This window comes from Vidua macroura, chromosome 4, assembly GCF_024509145.1.
Source record: "Vidua macroura isolate BioBank_ID:100142 chromosome 4, ASM2450914v1, whole genome shotgun sequence".
NCBI classification, from domain to species: Eukaryota; Metazoa; Chordata; class Aves; order Passeriformes; family Viduidae; genus Vidua; species Vidua macroura.
The window spans coordinates 8,746,849-8,769,949 of NC_071574.1; the positions used below are offsets into that span (position 1 = coordinate 8,746,849).

General features: G+C 37.4%; 1 protein-coding gene across 1 annotated transcript in view; it reads right to left on the reverse strand.

Annotated features, from left to right (window-relative positions):
• The window catches only part of LRBA (LPS responsive beige-like anchor protein), a 365,433-nt gene that overhangs the window by 26,397 nt on the left and 315,935 nt on the right, over positions 1-23,101 (reverse strand). The window contains exons 48-52 of the mRNA XM_053974943.1: positions 13,737-13,826; positions 10,401-10,593; positions 7,630-7,692; positions 4,284-4,439; positions 749-916 (exon numbers count right to left, since the gene is read on the reverse strand). Of these exons, the coding sequence (XP_053830918.1) occupies positions 749-916; positions 4,284-4,439; positions 7,630-7,692; positions 10,401-10,593; positions 13,737-13,826 (670 nt within the window). The remainder of the gene's footprint in view (positions 1-748; positions 917-4,283; positions 4,440-7,629; positions 7,693-10,400; positions 10,594-13,736; positions 13,827-23,101) is intronic.

The window sequence follows — 23,101 nt, forward strand, 5'->3', positions numbered from 1 at the left end:
CTATTTAAACAAGGTCAGAGATGGAAGAAAATGAATGGAAGAAAACCTAAGAAATACTTAGGTTAGAATATACTTTTCTTACCCCTTCCCTTCAGGGCATTTTATTTTTTTGCTGAACAGGACTGCTGTTTGGCTATGATGTGCCCCTAAATTTATATATATATATATATATATATATATATATATATAAGCTCTCACAAAATGTCTTGAAAGCCTCTCATTCCTGTAAATTGGCTTACTCTAGGCTTTTTCTCAACCGTATATCTGCCTTTTTCTTTGCTTTGGGGATCAGAAATTATTTTTTTTGTGTGGAGTAAAATTGGCATAAACCAAGATCACTTTCTACCTTTCCTGTTTTGTAATACAGAGTTGAGCAGTCATAGCGGTTCACTGTTTTTTATAGAGTTAAAAGAGAGCATCTTCATGAATAAAAGACAGGATTCAGGAATTCCTGGAAAATGGTGCAAGATGGAAGAGAATGAATACTTTGGCAAGTGCAAGGTGAGTTTGAGTGGGGAGGGGTTAAAACTGAATGAGGCTGGAGCAGGCTTACTCTGCTTCATTTATGTGCTGTTTGGTTATATGCTGTGAACCCTGCTACTTGCACTGCAACAATCAGATTGTCTCGTATGTGATTGTGAGGATTGGGCACATAGCACCCTACCTAAAATACTGTTCTATGAAGTGTTTGCTCAAGGCATTTTGAGACAACCTCCTCATAAACCAGGTGGTTTTGATTTTTTCTTACCCCTTGGGTTATCACCGATGATGTTGGTTTTGCCATTCCAGTACCAGAGCAGCAAGGTTGCATCCCGGGATCCCGAGAGGATATAACAATTCCCTCCAATGTAGGACTCAGAACGAGCCAGACAGGTCACAACATCCCAGTGGCCAAACACTACTTGCATCAGTTTACCTGGAACACAGCAAATTGATTCTTTAAAAACTACCCTCTTATTCTAAGACAAATTAAATACGTTATAAAGTATTTTAGAAATATTTTCTTTATCCAAAAAATAAAAAAGTTCAAAATTGAACTATAGTGGGGAGTACTAATTTTTCTCTATTTATTTGGTGGGAACTTAACTGAAAGTGCAGTAGTCCATACAATCCATACAAAAAAAAATACTTTCAGTCCCTCAATATTATACTTTATTCAAATGTCTAACTGGATTTGCTGAAGCCCAGCAATTGCAGATCTTGAAGAAGCAGGATAAAGAACACACACACACTTTTCTCATGCACCTACTCAGCCCCTTCAGGTAGCAGGGGCGAGGACAAATCCTGCACCCAATCACACTTTTGTGAAGTGTGATGCCTCCAACGTGTGACCCTGGCTTGCTCAGCCCAAATGACCATTTGTGCTTTGGGCTGAATAAAGAACAAGGAGGAACAGAAGGGAAAAAGTCATGGCTTTGGAAGGATTGACAAGACAGGCCCAAAAAAGAAACAGGAAATACAGACTACTGCATTTCTGAATAGAAATAAATAAAAATAAAATTACATTAAATGTTCTGAAAAGCATTTAAAAATAATAAGTAACACAGATCAGTGTTGGGACTCAAGCACATTTTTACAAAATATTTTGGGGAATGAATTAAAACTATTGGTCCCTTAATATGGGTAATAGGGAATATTTCACAGCCTCTTTTTAAACAGTACAAAAGCACTATATTTGTATCCAGCCACTAAATAACAATTAACGGGAACAAAAGACTTGAGGGAGTGGTTGTGAGGAAAGAATAAAAATAGAGTTTACAGCCCAATTTATAACAAGATCAAAAAGGTAATTTCATTAAAGTGAAGAAAACCAACAAAAAAACAAGACATATATATGAATTTACACATAAAAGAGGGGAAACTACTTTAGTACATGAAGAAAAAATAACAAGATGCAAGTTCAAGGAAACCTGTACATCAGATTCAAAATCAAACACTGGAAAAACTTATAAGCCTGCTCTAACCTTCCAAGGGAAATTGTGAGATGAAGTGCAACCACATGAGCCATTTCTGAGTGGATAGGGCGAAACCCTGGCTGCGCTCTTACTGTGCATACCCGCCTTGTAGTGCAAGGGTGAGTAACTCAGGGGTCAAAAAATTATGTGGTATATTTTTCAGTTGTATTGACATTACCCGGGGTAATTTATACTTCTAGTTTATGCTATAAACATCACTGAGTTATAGAGATCTCCTTCTTAATTATTTTTAATTTTATAGGTTCTGTTCTAGAAAACAAGCATTTTACAAGGTTATTTCTGCCTGGTTATTTTTATTTTGTTAATGTACAGCCTAAGATTCAATGAATTTCATCAAAACAAAAAATAGGATTTTGCTATTTTATATTGCTAAAAAAAATTACTAATTTCATAAGAGTTCCTCAAACTTTCCTGTTTTCTTTAACATGAGTTGTCCCCTCTATACAGCAATATCAAACTTTTTCATTTGCACTCAGATATCCCTTTTTGACAGAACAAATTTTCTAGTTAATGTTTTATTTGACAGCTGTGCTACAAATAATTAAAAGAAAAATAAGACTCAAGTCTGTAGTACTGAAGCTAAAATATTGTCTAGAAGTCATTCCCGCTGTTGGAGGAAGGTTTTATTGTGCTTCTGCTATATTGGCTATGCTGATAACCCATGATTTAAGTTGAAAGTATTTCCTATTAAAAACAAACAAACAAACCAAAGATCTGATATAGGAAAACGGTTCTCTTTTTTTGTGCAAGTGCTAAAATGTAATTGAATTCAACACTTGTGATCACTTGCCTTCATGCATTACTGATCACATCATCTTTTCCCCTTGATGTTCTGTTGATTTCAAAATATTTCCCTACTCTATTCTCATTTCAATTTGAAGCAAAGTAAACTACATCTGAATTCACTTCATTTAAGCTAAGTTGCTATATTGACAAATAGAAGAAACAAATCTGAAACTTTTCTGACAGTGGTATTTTGGTTTATACCCTGATTAGTTATGGTAGTAACAAGGTGCCTGGTGAATCTGCCATACACAGAGGAAATAACTTAGAGTTATTTGTAGTTCAGATTGATACAAGGCAAGGCTACCAAAACCATACAAGTTGCTTCCATAGGTGTAAAGTAAAATACATCCTTTGATATAATAGAATTATTTCTCTATTCATATAAATCAAGCATATACACTGAATATTTATTACTGCTAGCTATCCTTTCTGAAGATCCACTTTAAATTCACAGTTCTATGTAAATTTATTTTCATCAATGAGAAAATTAACCTAAGAAGGGTCTAACAAGATGTCTGTATAATGAATTATGGGCAGTCAGTATTACATAAATGGAACTTCTCCTTTATACTTAAGGCTTTAAAATTGTAAAAATGACAGAAATACCAAACTATGCCACGAGATCTAAAGTCTTAAAATATTTTCATTAAGGACCATTCTGTTTTGTCAGACATTTTGGTTTGCCAAGTGTGAAAAACACTGTTAAATAATATATTTAAGAAACGATGACAAATATATAAAATATTCCCTAGGGATTAATAGCCTACTGGAAAGCTTGATGGCACACACCCATTAACCACACTGGGTCATTAATCCCGAAGAAGTACCTTGCAGTGAGGTCACTATTTCCATTATAAGATAATGAAAGGAAAAAAAAATCATACCTAGTTTTTCCTGGGGTTCCATGGCTTTTAAATTCCTGTAGCTCCTACATGGAAAGATTCTTTTCTATTTAGCATGACACATGCATGACTTCAATGGTTTGGACACACTCCAGCTGACAGACTAATTTTACTGCTGCCCATTATATTGATCAGTTTATGCTATGTAAAAGAATTCAGTGGCTCCAAATCAATTATTCTAGTATGGCATCGTTTTCAAAGGCTTTCATAGTATTCTTTCACCAGATTTCAAAACTTCTCTTCTTATTCTATGGTACTTGTCTGTATTTTCTGAAAAAACCCAGTTCTCTGGTGCTGAAAACCAACCAGAGTTAATTCACATAAATACTTTAAGAATAATTAACTCTCCTGATATGCCAGGCTTCACACAAACTCTCACCTGTGAAAACTACTGTGCAAGAGCAGGCATCCCTGTCCTGTAAGTTTGAAGTGTGAAGCTCAGTCTAAACCAGAGCTCCTTCTCTCTCATTTGCTATCATTCCACAAAAATGATAGCACACAATACATGGCAGCAGTAGGTAAGGAAACACTTGACATATTTGACTTATTTGAAACAGTAGGCTGATTATGAACAGAAAAAAATCTTTTAGGCAGTTTCTGTATTTTAAAAATACATTACCTGAGTCAGTAGAGTAAACACGGAAACTCTTGTCCCAGAAGCCACAGACCAAGATGTAACGATTGTCAGAGGTGATGACAAAGCACTGGGAATGCACCTGAATGCTTTGGTCTAAAAGGTCAGTGATTTGCCTCCTGTGCATACCTGTATTGCTGGCTGAACAGAAAAACATACAGACCAACACATTTTAGCATCCACTTCACAGAACAAAAGCACAATTTAGAAACCTACATTCATACCAAATACATTCCTCACTTCCATTACTTTTTGGTTTTTTGTGGCAGGGACATTTTCTTTCTAATTCTACTTTAAATTCTCATTACACTTCTAGGAATAATGCTAATTCCTTGTTGTATATATTCTAAAATAGAAGAAATTCTCTTTTTAAGTGACATGCAGCTGAGAAATAAATGAAAGATTGAACATAGGCAATTGTACACAGAAATGTAATAAGATTCCTTCCCTCCTTCTTGAAGTACAAGAAATTAAAAATTACAAACAAAGCAAAGGAATGTAATTATAAGAATGTAATTATAAGACAATACACAAACCACATAGTGGTTCAAATGCAGCATACACAGGGTCACGATTTTAAATTGTACATCATTTGTATTTCATTGCAAGTAGTGCCATTTGAAAAAAGAAAAAAACTTCAGTAAACATCACTACTGTTCATATTTTTTTAAGCATGGCACAAAAATTAACCAGCTTATCTCCACAGTTAACTTTAGGGTTGAGAGAAATTATTTGCCCTATTTTGATCACTTAATGTTTTATTTCCTGAGATACTCTTGCATTGGGAACCCATAAAATGGACAGGAATAAATTAGTGAACACATTTGTCATATTATACCTTGTCCTTAGATTAGATTAATAAGGTGTGTACATATATATATATAGATACATATATACACACGCCATACACATACACCGTGAAAATCCTACACTGCAGGAAGAACTTTCAGTGTGCTTTGTTCCTGAGGGAACCTAATTTCCATCCCAGGTAAGTAATTTCTCCTGAGTTTGTCTGCCAACTGCTTGGAGAACCATTAGTTCCATCGAGGTGGTCTTCCAGACCTACCTGTGTCCTGGTCCTGTGCTCTTCTTTACTCTTTGTTCTTTGACTCCTTTCCATTCTCACAGGCCAGCTACCTCCCAAGCCTTAGGCTTATTCTATTTGCTCTGTATCAAATCTTTCATTTATTTATGCTTTTGCTATATTTAAAATGTTGATAGGGTCTTGTCCATATGGGTAGCATATAATTTAGCAAGGTGTTGCCACTTGCTCTCTGCACGTAACACAAATGTGGCCTTCACTAATCTTGAGGCCACTTAAAGAGTAACAGCACCATGTTATAAATGCACAGTGAACTGCTTTGTATGACAAAATAGCAGCAAAGGAACCTCAAAAGACATGCAGATCAACTAACATGCAGATCAACTAATTCAGTGAAGATAATGCCTTCAAAAAACTTCACCTCAAAAAGAGGTCTAGGGTCTGTGTCATATCAGATTGCTGTTTTATGTCTTCCTGTACACCGGGAAAAAAAGGAGGGCAGGAATCCCTCCTTACAACTAAGACAGCAACAAGATTCCTGCTATAACCATAAAAGTGTAATTTTGTGGCCCTCTTAGGTGCCATTTATAGGTAAATGTGTCTAGCCACAATTAAAAACCTCTAATATTACCTACATAATTACTTGCCTGTATCCAATCATGCTACTTAGCAATGACAAAGAAAGCCTTAAACCTTTTAAACTATGTCCAGTGTAATCACAAGGCTGACTTGAGATCTGTTGTAGGAAGAGAATATTAAACCATTTTCCAGAATGTGAGCATTAACTTTAAAGGTCTTTGTACCAATGTAATTTGGGGTTTTTTGCTGTAATATTTATTTACACTTCTAAGATCTACTTGATAGCAGCTTTTAAATCAGAACACACATTTCCTGCTCCAAACATTTTTTTGATATAATCTGTTTCAGGAAGGAAAGGAGAGTTACAGCACGTGTCTGCCTCATAATAACTGTTTCATGATCCAGATGAGGACTGATTTCAAAAACATGGGAAACCCCCTTTAATTTTATCAGATCTATAAAATGGTTTCATATGCCCCTACTGTTCCTGATCCTAGAGCTTACCCAGCAAAATGGCTACACAGGAAGAGTCTGGATCTACAGACAAAAATATTGCACTTCCTACTAGGATGTGTGCATTCGTTTTGAAATGAATTCTCACTGGCTGACAGATCTGTCATTCTAACCTATCCAGGCAAGCTCATCTTTGCTCTCATTTTTCCATGCTTCTATAATTGGCCACACCGCTTCTTTTCCAATTAAACCACACAGAAACAGCTGGTTTTTAAACTAAGCTCGAAGTCTAACAAAACTGGGGGGCACAGAATCTTGTCTTCTTTGTTCCCATCCTACAGCTAGTTTGTGTTTTGGTGTTAGGTACTTGAGTTTTTCTTTTCTCATCATGTTTAAGGTTCCATTTGCCATGCTGCAGACTCCCAATATGCACTCCCCAAAGTTGGGCCTGTAATGAAGGATCTGACCAAACTCTAACCCTGCTAATTGAAAAATCAGCTCTATATAAACTGATAAACCTTTATAATAAAAAGTCATTAATTGTATCTACTACACTGAGTCATTAAATAAAGGAGAGACATTCGTCCACCCCTTTTTAATAAAAGAAAAACACACACAAATTTAACTGGTGAAGCTGATCAAAAGATGCAATACCCTTGAAAAATGAATTCTAATATCTCAACACTAAACCGGAGTGGGCAATATATTTCAACTTTGAAACTGCTTTGCAATTACGCATTAATCCCCTCAGCCTGAACAGCAGGTCTATGAAGAAAGGATTGATCTCCTTTAATGATGAAACCCTAGCACCATGGTTTTATTTTTCACAACACGGTGCAGTTAAGAACCCCACTGTTATTATGAAAATTTCCTCAGCAAAGGAGCTCCATCACATTACCAGTGCACCGATTCATCATAACGTGCCTCGCTCCTGCTCATCAACAAGTCTGAGTGATGAAAAGATCCAATATTATCCTGACAGTACTTCATGCACATTCTCAATCACACATTATTACAGCATCCATATTAATTTTCACTGACACGCGTCCTAGGCCTGTTCAAATTAGGCAAACCAACGAGGGGGAGTTGATGAAATACCAGCATAGCCACAGCTCATTGCATTCCAATTTGCATGCAAATGGTTTATCAGGAAAATTCCATTCCCAGCAACCAGCAAGTGAAAAACAACCGTAATCTACACTTCAGGGCCACCATACAGAGCTTAATGAATCGCAAAGAGAGAAGGAAGTGACAGACCTATGAGAGGATCGATTTCCACTGGCAGCTGGTAAGGCTGGTCTTGTACAGCACCTTGATGAGCTGGAATTCAGGAAAGAAGATTTTAAAACTTTGCATTTTTTTAATACATGAAGCCACATAGATTTTATGAATCAAAGCTACACCCTTTTTTAAACTATTCAAGATTCTTCTGCATCACTTGAATGAAAAATAAAAAAAAATCAGGTGCTTTTGCAGGCTGCTTATTAAACATTTATTTTAGATTAGGGCTATTCTGAATGTATGCCATCAGCAGCAGCTCTGGTCCTGAGCCATAAGCTCCAGCAGATGCTTTACTGGCAACCTCTCCTGTCGCAACAAAACAAAATTAAGTGGTAAAGAGGACTGAAAACAAAATGTGACAACCATCTGCTGACTGTAGCAAATACTATTTTCCTCCTTACTTTTTAAAACACTGCTTTGAACAACTGGAGCACAAAGGACGTTTTTGGTTTTTTTTAAAGTCAGTTTATGATGCAGAGAGGGAAATCTTGTAGTCCTCTCACAGTCAGCCAGTATTTAAGGATTCATCCTTCACCAAAAGCCCATTTATCTGCGAGTTTGCATAGAGGTTAATATATTAATTCTGCCAACCTACATTTCATCTGGGCACCTGGCATACCAGTAAAATGTTTATGTACTGAATTCTCTTGCAGGAGTAAAAAGAAAACCTTTTTTTCCCCACAGCTTCACTACAAAGAAACAAACAAACTGCTCTCCTGCTCTGCCCCCCCGCCTTCCCCAGCAGCCCACGATATCTGCTTGCAAGAGAAACAAGAAATAATGGCTAAATACTTACACATATGATTTTATTACCTACCATCCAGAGCTTAATATAAAAATTAGTGTCAATACAAGGATTTCTTAAATAACTGATTCATAAGTAAATTCAAAGTTCTACTGCAATGAAACACCAACGTAGAACAAAATATGAAATCTACGTGACAAAAAAGAACATCCTGCTGGCTACCAGTGCCATTAGATGTCAGCAAAGCCACCAAATTCATATTCAAAGGCAGGAATGGGCTTTTTAATTACACATTAGTGACAACTGGTCACTTGGCAACTTAACTTTTTTATTATGATGCCTCATTAACAAAGACAATGCTAAGCCCACAGCAGGGGATATGGAGCAGTAATGATACCTGCCCTCTCATCCTAGGAGATCTCATTTTGCTATAAAATTGGAAGTCAACAATAGCAAAGGCTCAGGAGTCCACAGACAGATATCTTAAGCACAGTACTCTATTAACAGCCTGCAACTGATGTGTGCTCTCACAGGAGTGGGGTGAGGTGATTTTTCTGTTGAATATTTATGGTTGACTTCTGTTTGTCTTATGGCAAGACAAGTGTAAAATGCCTCTAAATGAAAAAATAGCAACTCAAAAGCACAGCTGACTCTTCTCCCTTCCACAGATGAGGGAAAAGACTGAAAAATCTGAAAGCTCTGTTCAACTCAATCCAGTTATTATTACACTCACCAAACTGGTTGCTTGCTCACGGATCATCAACCAGTAAAATTCTGTTGAAATCAAAACCACTTTTGAAATCCTACCACTTTTGAACATTTTCTTCTTCCCATGAGTTGTATGTTCACAAAGGCCATTTTTTAAAAGCCTTGACTATTATATGTCCATGGTCACACATCCAAGCTATGAGAGGATACTGTCATCCTCCATTCAAAGAAATCTCCGGAGCCCTGTAAATAGTTCTTGCTTGCAACTTGTTATCTTAGACAAGTCTCCCTTCCCCCCTTCCTTCCCACCTTTCTCTTGAAGTGTTTCTCAGGCGGGTGAAATAATACATAGATGTTTCTATTTGAGAGGTAATTTGTAAGAATTAGGAAAAAGTGTGGGAGTCATCTGGCTTTTTTCAAAAAGCAATCAAGGACCATGGGTCAAGATTTCTTAGTAGGAATTTCAACCATGTAAGTGTTTCTCTGATGCGAGTATCTTCTATTTAAGTTATTTTAGTAGAAGGTCATTTTTCCCCCCTTTCTTAAAAAGCCTTTGAACAAATATACTGCACTGCACCAAAATAAACTTCCTTTGACAGCTTGGGCCTAAGACTGTCAAGAAAAGGAAGATGGATGTCTTTAAGATTGGAGAATATCAGAATTAAAAGTGGAATTATATTCTCAAGCACAGCACACTTTTAAAGGAAAATTAATTTTATTAGTTGCTGTGAAAATGACTATTTTGTTTTTCTTTCATACTGACAATACATAAGCACCTACATAAGTAACTTTGGGATGTTTAAGGTAAGACTTCCCATATATTTTATTTTCTAATTTTCATGGGGTGGCTTTAACAGCAAAATATCAAGTTTTTAATCAAGAAAAAACTGGCAGAGAAGATTTCAGGCAAGTTCTACGTGCTTTAAAACTGCCTTTGACATGATATGGCTCAGGCTCCCAACAGACAGAACAACAAATTCAAGAGGAAGAGGGTGCCTTTATTGTGACTAAATAGTGATAGACTGTTTTTGTCTTCTTGCATGGCACCTGATGGCCTGGAAAGAAACATATTGTTTTTACAAACCTTTGGTTTGCTACATACCTTGCTGCAATAGCTCAGATTACCTTTCCAAGGAGAAACTAAGCCCACACGTGAAGAGCCTGCTGTGTCAACGAACTGGATTTGCTTTTTCCACTTTAAACTCACAACAGTTCTGCAGCAAATTGTGACAAGACAAGAGTAGTGCTGCTGGATGGCAGGGGTTTCTTGGGCTTCTTGCTTTAATGTACTTACCAGGGAGGCTGTGCCACTTGTTCACAGCAAAGAGCCTGTTTGCAGTGACTGTGATCACAGCGGGATTGACCAGGCCAGGCTGGGTGTTGGCAGCCACGTGAGTGACCGGGGAGTTGGATGGGAACTTCAGGACCATGATAACATCCTGTTGGGCTTGCTCTGTGAACATCAAGGGGCTCTGCAGGAGGAGATACTGTTGAGTGCACACGACAAGAACCCAAATACACGGGAAAAAAGAACACAGGGAGGAGAAGAGACAGGACAAGAGAAGGAAGATTGAATTAAAACCCACGCGATCTGATAGAAGCTGCAGTAGAAAAGCAAATGCAATAATAGTGGAAAGGCTTGTGGAAATAACATTTTAGGCAGAAAACCCTGCCTGCACCCTATTAATTTGAGGGCTTTGTTGAACACAGGGTGTCTGTATACAGACTTTGCTACAGATCACAGCAGATTAAACTAAAAGTTTTCAGTCGCCTATCTCTGCCAAAAGAATTCCCCCTCATGTCTGCAGAGACAGCATGTCAAGGAAAGCAATGCCAAACCAGGAGGGAAACACAAAAAATAGTGAGCAAAAAAAAATTCCTGCTCCCAGAGATTATCTCAAGTTGCATTAAATTGGCAGACTGTAATTCTTTACAAGCCAGATGAGAACAAGAAAGAACATTAAAATAAACAGATACACACATACACTAGATATATGTTCTGTGTATATTTCTGGTGTACAAAAATAAGATTTATGAATGCAAAGTAGAAGACTTCACTGCAAATGTGTTTCAAAGGACAAACATAATTAAATGCAGTTGTAAAGAATACAAAGTGGATGTGATTACAGACACTATCCTGCATTGTTTCCAGAAATGCTAAAGGGAGGGAATGAATGCAGACTCTCATTTTCAACATATTTTTTTAGGTTTTTTTTTTTAGTTTAGAAAGTTGAAAAGTTTATTAACTTTTAAACTAAGTTGTCTAAGAATACTGCAAACATCAAAACAAAATATTGAGGATCTGGATATCAAATGTGAGGAGAAAAAGCAACATCTGATGGGTTTATGACTGTGTGGTGCATCTGAAAAAAAGAGAACCCCACTGAAATGCAGAAGTACAATCATCATGGTCACCAGTAGCCACATTGCTCAAGTATTTGTAATTTTCTAATAACCAAATTAGAATACTAATGAAGTGTCCTTGGCTATTCTCCACCTGCAATATTTCATTACATATATGTGTATGTAAGTGCATACATTAATGTATATTTATACAGAACTAATAAAAAAATTAAATACATTTGCACTTTTATTATCACTCCTTTTAAAAAAGTTATTAAGAGTACTTAGAAAAACATATTGCTCTATGAATTCCTATTTACAGTCTTTGCATAAAGGTGTAAATAAAAGCAACTAATAAGCTATCCAGACACCCTTCTGAGCCAGTGGCTAAAAGCCAATCAATATTATGAGTTAATCCTCCCTGGATGCTCATTCAATTAAAGGTGTCAGTAATGCCTCATCTGATGTGGCCTCAATTAAATCCAGCTATCTGATGGTTGAAAACACAAGGGGATACAGCAACAGCAGCAAAACCAGACAAATAGGCAGCCTTCATGTGACTGCTAATTACTACACCTGGTGTATATTATGGCTTGTGCACTTAACACAGCACGTGGTAACTTCCAATTCAGCTGTATTCATGCACACACGCACAAGAAAAAAAAAAAAACTCAGTAAATAATGCAACTAGAAATAATTCAAAATTATGACAGGAAAAATATCCTTACTGTATTTCAGCTCCAGGAATACTTTTAAAACCACTTAATATAGTGCTATTATGAAAACATGTATTAATATCCACAAAACCAGCAAGTGAAGAACGAAGGGCTTTTCTTTTTTTTCCTGGGTGTACTCCAGCCCAAAAGACCACAGGAGTTAGAAACAGCTAACTTCTTAGATTTTAACTTCTTCTATTACATACTAAATCTTCACTAATTCAGCATCATGAAAAATATTATGATAAAACCACACAAACTGCTTCCTGGTATCAAATGTATTTATATAACAATGGCTCTGACTAACACATCAATAATCAACTTCTCGAGTTGCTCCTCTTCCTGAAACAAATCCCTTTAAATTAGAGCAAGTGCTCAGTGCATGGCACCATGACAGACGGACACACATATGGCAAGTGGCTGCATGAAGGGGAGTACCTGGGCTCCCCAACATCCCTGTTAGCAGGGCTCTTCTGAAACACACACACAAGTCCCTGCAGTGTCTGCTGGCCTGGGATCTGGGCATGGGGCACAGGCAGCTGAGCAGCTCTGAAGTACAACATGTGATGCATTTGAGAAAGGCCAGTAGCTCAGTTTATCAAGGAAGTTTACACTTCTGAGACTCCTGCATCACAAGGTCTGTAAGCTACTTTGGAAACATTTCATGTTTCTGTGTAATCTTTTAAAACCTTCTGCACTTCAGATATGTTTTAAAATTAATAACTTTAGTCTGCTTGAGTAGGACATATTTTCTTCTTGCATGTCCTATATGACCTGTTTTTGGTTTTTGGGTTTTTTTTTTTGTATTGCAGTGTAAAATGTCCACCCTAACAATAAGAGAACATAACCTTTTGAAAACCTTGGGAATTAGGAGACCATTTGCTCCACTTGTCAGAATAACACTTAACATCCTTAGTTCTGTACCTAAGACAACACAAATGATATTTTAAACACAAGGACTGCACACAGCATGATATGAAAAGTGATCAGTAATGTAATAATAGTTTGTAAAATAAAATTATATTAGACACAAGTAGAGGTAAAAGGGAAAGCATGTTAATACTCACTGCCTGGATTTTATCACCCTAGCTTTACTGCAAAACACATTTAGTCACATTCTTTGCTATGTAAGTTTCAGCTCATGAATTCCTAGTAATCCTGGTTTTAGGGGAAAACCTATGCCTGGGGGAAAAGACAAGGAAGTTCCACCTCCTAAATCCATGCTTCTTGGGGAATCTGCCAAAGATTAACTAAATTGTCTCCACGATGACTGGCTCTCACCTGTACAGGTATGGTATTAACAAAATCAATTGATGAAGTGTTCTCAGATTACACTGACAAAAAAAAAAAAAAGCCTACACTAGAAATCAATGCAATCCTTTCTGCAACAAATAAAAAAAATAGTTAAGCACTGCCTGCAACTCCTACCAAATCGTAACTCATCTGCTGGTTTTAATAACATAATTCCACAACCACATAAAAGCAAAGTGAAAGTGTCCAGTTCTGCAAAGGTAAGGAAGCAAAGGAAGTGAGCACAATGGCAGATCACAAAGAGTTAACGTGGCACTTACCACCTGCATGGCAGAACTTCTTGGAGGATGTGGTTCTATGAGCAGTTGGGAAGGGGTCTGTCCAAAACTTCGTATTTGAGCTTCCACAGCCTGGAAAAGGCGCAGGCAGGTTTGCATGTTAAGAGGTGCTAATTACAGGCAATAGGACCATAACTGTCACCTGAAAATGTCATTCCACACTTCTGGCTTGTTTCATGTTGAAAATCAACCCCGTGTGTTCACTGTGGGGCTAAGTGCTTGGCACTGGTACTAAGAATGAGGTAATCATTTTAGTACTGTGGATGCTATTTCCATGAGAAACTCTGCAAAACCTCATCCTGCTCAATGATATTAAACAGAAACAAGCTATTATAATCAGAAACCCTCTTTATTGGCTCCATTTTTCCTTTCTAACACTGGCTTATCCTCTTTGTATCATAACTCAAAAACAAAAGTTAACTTTTAAAAAGTTTCTGCTGGTATTAAGTGTTGTACATTAAACTCCACTGCTTCATTTCACAGCAATACCTTCAAGGAAAGCAATACTGAGCTTTTATTCTTACTTCCAGGTTTATTCAAGAAGAGCAAACAATGTTAGGACACATTAAACTACGAACAGCAAAACTATTGGAGAACATGAAGACATAACACAAGGGGGTTTTTAAAGTTTTCTGTAGCTTAAGCAACACACTTTAGTACTTCCTTCATTTTCACTTCACATGAAAATATTATGCTTAATGATTTTTTTTTAAATAATTATGCTGAAACCTGTAAACTTATACTTCTTGCCCTAGGCATGTCCAGCTAATTATCCATGCTGCCACCTCTTGGCCCACTGGTTTAAAGATAACATCAAGCAGCCAAAATTCAACAAGTTATTTCTTGTCAGATTGGCCCCCTGCACCACGCACAGAAACAGGCTGATAGTACAGAAAATCTCAAATCATTCAGCTTAGTTTATATCTCTTTCATTGTGAGCTTAACTAATCACCTTGCCTTTGCTGTAGGCTAGCAGGCTGTACATGGGCTGATGCCTCAGGTATTTTCCCCTAATTCTTCTTTTTCATGGTTCAACCTTCCTCAATGCTCCTTACGCTTACACCATTTCCTGGTGTATTTTAGCCAATCCTTAAAATTTTTGAGACAATGGAATAACACTTATGCTGACCTTATTCTTACAAACAACTATTTTTATATAATTATAAAAACCATTAGTAGGACATTCTCCTGTTACAAAAATAACAAAGCTAAAAGTAGAATGCACCTGAGACCTTAAAATAATCATCCTCTTGATAGTAAACATGCCATCCAAAACACTTGCCCTTATTATATTTGGCAGGGCTTTTGAAATATCTGAACTTAGCAGAGCAGGAGTCGAAATTAGTCTGTGAACAGATTCTAACACTCTTGCCCACTCTGGGAAGGACCATAATCTTCAAAGAACTGGTGAATAAGTAAGTTATCAAAAAGCTGGCTGAAATCTGACATACACATAGTGTGATGCAGTGAGCACTTTTTGAGGAACAGCAGTGTCAGACTCATGAAACACTAAAGCTCAGTAAGACCACATGAGTCTCCTTCCTGCTGATGAGACATCTACATTAAAATTCAAATCTGGGGGTTTGTGACTCAAGATATCAAGGGAATCACAAAAGCTTTGAGGTCTCTTAAGACATGAAGCATTAACAAAGGAACTGGTCGGCAGCCCTACCCTCTCCATAAAATGCTGTTTGTTTCAAAACATCCAGATTTTAAAAAGATGTGCCTAAACTTACTTGCAGATTAAGCAGCAAATTTTTACTAGCAAATGGGAATTCTGCCCTGCATTATGGGTAGTACCAGAAGCATATAGGATAAAATAGTCTTGAAACACAACTCCCATGCATTTCTTTTAGAACTGAGAACAGATAAAGCAAGGAAATAATGAGCTTTAGATTTATTGATTTCCTTGTATATTGACTTATGATCAATACAGAAACTTTCATTCCCGAATGCTCATGTTAAGCATTTAAATAGAGTCAGACTTTTTATCTCAACCTTGAAATCTGGTAAGTCTTTTAATGCCCAATGTTACCTCTGGAAGCTCTACACTTACATGGTGCCAATAAGTGAGGGAAAACGATAAGAAGAAACACAAGATATCACGTATTGATGCACAGTATTTCAAATACATTCACCATTACAAGAGCTCAAATTGATGTAGATCAAGTATAAAATACTGTACTCAACCCGTCAGTCAAGAGGCATTGTCTGTTTTCACATAGTGCCTGTCAGACCTGGTGAAGCTGCTGACCAGTGGGACTATGTTTTTGCTGAACCCTGCCTCAGAGGATCACAAATTCTCCATTTTCAGTCTTAACAGACACTGTTTATGATCTAGCTTAAGTTTGTTGTCTTTACTGGTGTCTTCAGAAATCCAAAAGAAATTTGAAGAACTGTTGAATAAAGGCAACAACACTTGGTCAAATATGTCTAGACATAGTGTCTAGTCTTCAGAAAAAAATCTTCTGAATTCCTTCTGGTTACCGTGGAAATAAAAAAAGTAAAGGTTTCTCATTTTAGTTTCCACAGTTTGTAACAATGACCAGGAGAGTGTACTAGCAACTCCAAATGGTTCCTTCCTTTTCCCAGATTGTATTCAAAGTCAATCCAGATGTCAGCTCCACATTCTGATGTCTCAGTCAGAAGGATCACATACAGAAGGATGCAAGATGACCTCCCTCTGTCAGCAGAAATGTGATGGTGGAGCTGGAATCAATCCCCATCTCTCAATCTATGTAACAGCAGAAAGAGCCACCAGATGCCACTCAGACTTTTGCTCAACCTGTCAAAGAAAATCAGGTAGGACCGGGGAATCTTTTTCTTGGATGTATAATTAGTAAGTATCTCCTTTGAAGAAAAGAACCTACCTACCACTCACCTGAGAAAATACAGTAAAATACCCTTCAGTCAGAAAGCCATCATCCACTTCCCTTCTAATGAATTATAGCCCAGCCTCTAACTGAGCTTTCTTGAAAATAATTATTACCAGCATCAGTCAGTATTACTAAGAGACAGACAGCTCCTCCAGCAGTAGAGGAAGGGCATGTCTTCTCACGCTGCTGGATTCCTCTGGAGCACACAGCCATTTACATGACTGTAGGTAGAAACATTTGGGAAATTGCACAACCAGTTTCACATCTATTAAGGACACTATATAACTATACTATATATGTACTGGTAAGATGTACATAACCTTTGTTTGAAAGACATTTTTAGCTTAACAAACTCTTATCACTGAAAGCAAGATGTGTGCCACAAAGTAAAGCACAGTATCATTCCACATTTTATTTCACTGTTTCTCAAATACCTCAGTAAAACTGCCCTTTTCCTGTTAATCATCTACAAACCCAAAATTTTGGTAAGGCCAGAATTGTTCCAGATGCTACAACAAGAAGCAATAAAATGAAACAAGTTAAGCAACCCTTTACAATAATTGACACAGTAGGCATCCCAAACACATACTTATGTAACACTGTATTTTGAATGTTAATTAATTTAGAAGCACAAAAGACATAGGCAAATTTCATAAATGAACATTTATCTGATTTTACCCATTCCTAAAAAGCCTCCTAGGTCATCTCCTCTTCTCTTGGGATGGTCGAAGCGGAAAAGGAGAATAAGGGAAGCAAATTAAAAGAAGGAAAGTAAAGAACTTGCAAACTTGGCTTAGCTATAATGTAGTTCCTGGCCACTGTTTAGTATGGCTATTTCCAGTCTCTGAACTTACCCTCTCATCTAACTGTGAAGAAAGTTAATTCAACAATATGCAGTACCCATCAAATACGGCTGTAAATTTTTTGGGAAGGAGGGTGATGGGGAGGTTGAACATATGGATGCAGTTAAGGTAAAAACAGATGTTTGTTACTTTTCTTTGCAGCAACACTCAGAAACTAAGTCAAAATTGCTTTTTTTTCATGTTTATGTCTGAAAGAACTATAAAATTAAATATGAGGGAGGGCGGGTGGAGGGGGAGCTGCAGTGAGTGTCACAGAGAAAGAATGAAACGGTCTCCAGTTTTGAACTCAAATCCTCAAATGAAGGCCCATAACAGTTAAAAGGCAAGACATACACCATTTAACTCCAGATTTAAAGACCTTTAAAGGGACTAGCTCAGAGTTGCTTTCATCATGCTTCCTCAGACACAAAACACCAAACTAAGGCGTCCAGGGGCACAGTACACCCATGTTAAAATGCATGCCTTGGTCTGAGGGTACAACAAGCTACAACCTCCTCGTTTGCTATAAAGAGGCTGCTCTCAGTTCCTTTACAGATCTGCACCAAAGTATTCCCAGTTACTTCCCAAATCTCTATGATTTAGTTGCCAAACATTTGAAACCCCAGGTGAAATAACAGCATGCTTTGTAATGCATTTCAGTACACGTGTCAGGGACAGAAAACATTTTGGGATCATCCTCCATCTTTCTGCCCAGTATTTACATCTAGAAAATAACAGCCCTTGCAAAAGTAATTATTTTGGCTCTCTGCCGCTCCTACCTCACTTTTCAATAATCACAAAGGTTTACACACATGTTCCTCAGTGATTTCTATTGGCTTGAGTGATATGCAATTATGATTACTTGCTTTCCCCTTCCTTCCACCCAGATGTTGCTTTAGAGCATCAGAGAACACAGACCGTTTGACAGGTTTCCCCTCAGATAGGGAAGTTGAATGGCTCAGCGGCCAACCAAGGAACTCCTTTCCCCATGGGACAGTGATTAAAATCCAGCTCCGGTAACAAGTGATCAGAAAACCCCCTCTGACCAGAGAGAGCCACTTACACTCCTACAGGAATATTCTTAAGTCAAATTCCTCTAGGACTACAGAAACACAGATAACACTAGCCAGAGAGCAAGCACAATTCATAACAATAGATAAAATTGCTGAAAAGAGGCAGAAGATTATAAAGCGAAGCTCTTTGTAGTACCATCTCCCTTGTTTCCTAACAATCCCCATTAGATCAAGATTGTGAAAAATGGGCAAAATGCTTTTCTGACACAAGCAATGTATATGCTGGCTGACTGTACACCTGCCCTGGGGATATTGCACTACACTTGACCCAAGGAAAAAATACAGCACTCAAATGTTAGTATCATAAATTCACACACTCCCATTTGCTATTTTAAAAATAAAATGAGCAGTCTAGTTTCTTCATGTCAAAACAGAAAATCATTTATCTTGTTTTGACTTCACAAATCAAACATTTTGTTCCGAATCACTTTTATATTTTGTTTTCTCATTGCACCATTCACTTAATATACTAATTTTAAAAAATTGTGTGTGCTTGCTTTGAAATCTAACAAATAGCAGGGAAGAGAATGGAGCAGAAGAAAGGCTAAGGAAAAGACACTACAAGACCAAGAGTTACCTGTTGTTCTCTAGATGTCATTAAACCTGACTGCAAAACGTTTGTGATGTACCCTCTGCTAACCAAGCGAAATGAGGAAGGTGCCTGTTGCTGCCCACTAATGCAGGTACAGCTCCAAGCCCAGCACCTCAGGGTTATGGCTCCAGAGCCACAGCGTGGGCAGAAATACTGTCAGCAGCCTGCAGAGGAGGCCTTATTAGGGCAAACGAGCAATTTGGGATGGAGCAAAAAGTGCACAACCTTTGCCTGCTGCTGTGTGTTAGTGAAGTCTGTAACAAAACTGTGGGCCTCATTACACAAAAAACGACAGATACACGGAGAAATTAAAGCCATCAAATAGAAATTCAGCATTTTTTTCTTCCTTCTTTGTACCTTCCTTGTAAGAAATATATCTGCAGCATAATATATTTGTTTTCTTCTTATCATCCCCCAGTTTCACCTCCTTCTGCCTGAAAATACCCGAGTTCTGAAAATACCAGAGTTGTCTGGAGATTGGTTATCGGTCTAACCACTTGTTGTTTATAAAATCCAAACTACTACAGATATATGGATGAGAAGGGGTTACCCTAAGCAGGATTACTTTTTTTTCTTCAAGCTGTTTGAAATCAATACATGAATAATACATTATCCTATTCATATCAGAAAAGTGGAGAAAGGAGAACTTCATAGGATGCCTTCTACCACATCTTTACACACAAAAACACTAAACCAGCTCTTACACTACATTCAGGAATTTTCTGTGAGAAAATAGAAAAATGAAGTCTTTTTGTCCAGACAAATCAATGTGACAATTACATGGCACTCATTAAAATAAAACAGGAAGTAATCACAGTTTTGAGAATACAAATAGAAGCCCCTCAGGGTCGTGCAAGTAGCTCCAATCTGAATATATACATTCCAGGAATATTAAACAGAGGCACAGCCCAGCCTGGCTGCAATCTCCAGCTCACGCAGCTGTCCATCTACTGCAGCGTAATCCCAGCTGCCAATCTGAAAGAAACCAGTTAGTCAGAGCAGACACAACCAACAGAAACAAATGTCACTCAATAATGTTCAGAGGCACTGGGTTCATGGATAATTTCAAACAGTATCTCTGTCTGGAACACTGATGTGCTCATTCAAAACACCTAAATCTTTGGCTACTGGAAAGAAGCAGATAAAAACCACTAGAACTACAAAACCAGGTCTGGTAGTACTTCAAAGAGACTGACAAAATAAAAAGGGAAAAGAGTCTAAAAGGAGAGTAAAGATCAATTTAAGGACCTGCAAATAAAACTGGAGTCAGTACAAGCAAAAGCTTAAGCTGCTCTGGGATTAGTTTTTTAAAATACAACAGTTTCTGTTTTATTTGAGCACCACAACCAAAATTGCTTCCCACTTCTCTTTTCTGTGGCAGCTGAAGATTCCAAGAGAGCAACTCACTGCTTTCATTTCAAATCAATAATTATCACAGAGAAAGTAGTGTCATTGCCATGCACAATACCATCAAACTTCAATTTCTAGCATTATTAATTTGCTTCTCTAAACAGCTAAACAATCCCAAATTTTCTTATATTAAACTTTTCCCTCTGGAAAAAAGCAATCAATTCCAATCTGTTAACAGTCCACAGAATTTCCTAAACATTGATGTCATCTCTATTTATTAAATAAAAAAGCTTAATTAAAATAAAACATTTCAATCTGAAGGAGGTTAATACACAGATGTAAAAATACAAAATGTAGTGGTCTTTAAACTGTCTTCTCTGATCACCTTTCAGAATCTGTAACAATTGCAAAAAAAAAAAACCAAAACAACTCCTTTTGTTAAGCTATGAAATACATTTATTTAAACTCCCATAACTACTACCTGCAAGACCAAGCTTGCTTTTTCCAAACGATGGGTGCAACGCTATCTTGGGGTTTTCTACTGCAACAAATGAATTTTTTTTTTGTTATTTAACAGAATGTAGCATTTAACTGAGACTTGACTTTTAGATACTGCTTAAGGAAAACACCTCTGGCATGACCACAAGCTTTCTCACTCAAGCAGCAGCTATTTATCAAACATAACTAATAATTAAAATAAAAAATTTTGCTAAGTAAGCACCATACACATCTCCAGCCACAGTGGGAACACTGATGCCTAGGTTAGACACCCTGGGCTGCAATAAGCACATAGAATGACAATATTCAAAACAAAAATGTTTAGTTTCCCAATTACTATGAAAGACAATACAGAGACCATTTGGACAGCATAAAGAGGCTGCAATCAATCCATGTTGATGACACAAAAAATTCCTGTTGCCACTTAAATGTTTCTTTCAAGGCCAAATGACTTCATGTATAGCTGTAGCTATTATACACAAGTATATCTCATCCTTTCCACATATGGAAGAGGAAAAAGGAGTTTAAAAATAGAAACAATTAATATCAAAAGGAGTTATTTTTGAAGTATTATGAACATCACTTTTATCCATACCTTATTTACCTTTCTATTACTCTTTCTTATTTAATGCTGGCCAACAAATATGCCAGCTAAGACTGACCAGCCAGGCACAAATGAAAATGTAAGGAGCCCAGGGGGTCTCAAGACCTCTCTGGCTCTTACAGATCCTAAAGACAGGTCAAGCAAGAGGTGAGAGAACTGACTGTGCTGAAAATTTCTATCCCTTGAATTTCAACCAAAGGCTGATGGAAAAAAGCCCTCAGAGCTGAATAACTAATTCACATGAGTTACCTCCTGCCAAAAAAACTTTACTATTTTCTGCCAGTTTTTTAAAATCTTATACATGGAGCATCCCAGTCCTAATTTAATTAACTCTAAAATATCTCTCCTTTTCCTGCTGGATAGAGAAGCAGAATCAGCAGGTAAAATTACAATCTACCCTGTAAAGAAGAATAAAAGAGAACAACAAGGTCAAATATTTTTTCTGGATCAGAACCCAGCTGAATATTTTTCATATCTGTTTGTAAGCATTGTAGTAAATATGCAAGTTAAGACAAAGGGCAATAAATCCCCATTCATCACATCAAACTTTAGGCTGGATGGAATCAAAGGAGTGCCACACCTCCCAGATATCGCAGTAAGCACTTGCTTATGCCCATTTTGCTCGTTTACTTCAACACCGCAAGCAGGTCACAGTGTGAGCAGAGACGTGAGAACTAATAGGTGACTGATACAAACAGGGGGCAGGAGTGGTGCTCCTGTTATTTAACGCTCCTTTCACCAGAAGGAAATACTGCATCCTGTCATGGGAGAGTCCTGATGCCCAGACAAGCCGATTTCATTGAGCAGTGGTACCTGCCCTCACAGGAGGCCCTGCCTCTGTTACACACTCCTACCATGGGTACTGCCCTAGGAAAAGAACAAGGTATGGGCTTGGATGCATTGGCAAGTCCACATCTCCTTAGGCATTAAATCACTGTACAATCATTTAAATACAGCCTTCTTAATTTCTGTTCCATACAAGGGTATTTTAATACAGATTTGAAATTAAAATGAGACCAATGTTAAACATTTATTTGGCTTTTCCCACTGTTCCTGTGCTGTACAATACCAAACATGCCATCTGTGCAGCACACTTCCAGCCAGAGACAATTCAAAGATGGTTTCTATGATACTTTGAATGTTACCTGCATGAATTTGTTACTTACCAAATACAGCACATGGAATTTTACTGCTCTGTGACAGTTATTTTATAACCATTTTATCCTACATTTTAAAACTCATCACAGCCACAAGAAAGACTGTTGTCCAACCTGCTAAATCCAGACTGATCATTTTCCCAACTATTTAGTAAATGTTAACTATGTTATAAATACAAATCATGTTTATACTCTGTGAAAGATTCACTGTTGTCAGGGTTCTCCAGCTAAGTTAGAGCTGAAAAATGCTATTAACTCCCACCATGACCAGAGCTAAAGGAGAGGCCAAAAATGCTTTCTCTGGGATAAGATATCAGATCTGCTACTGCTGTCATGAAACTGGGGTTATGTAAAC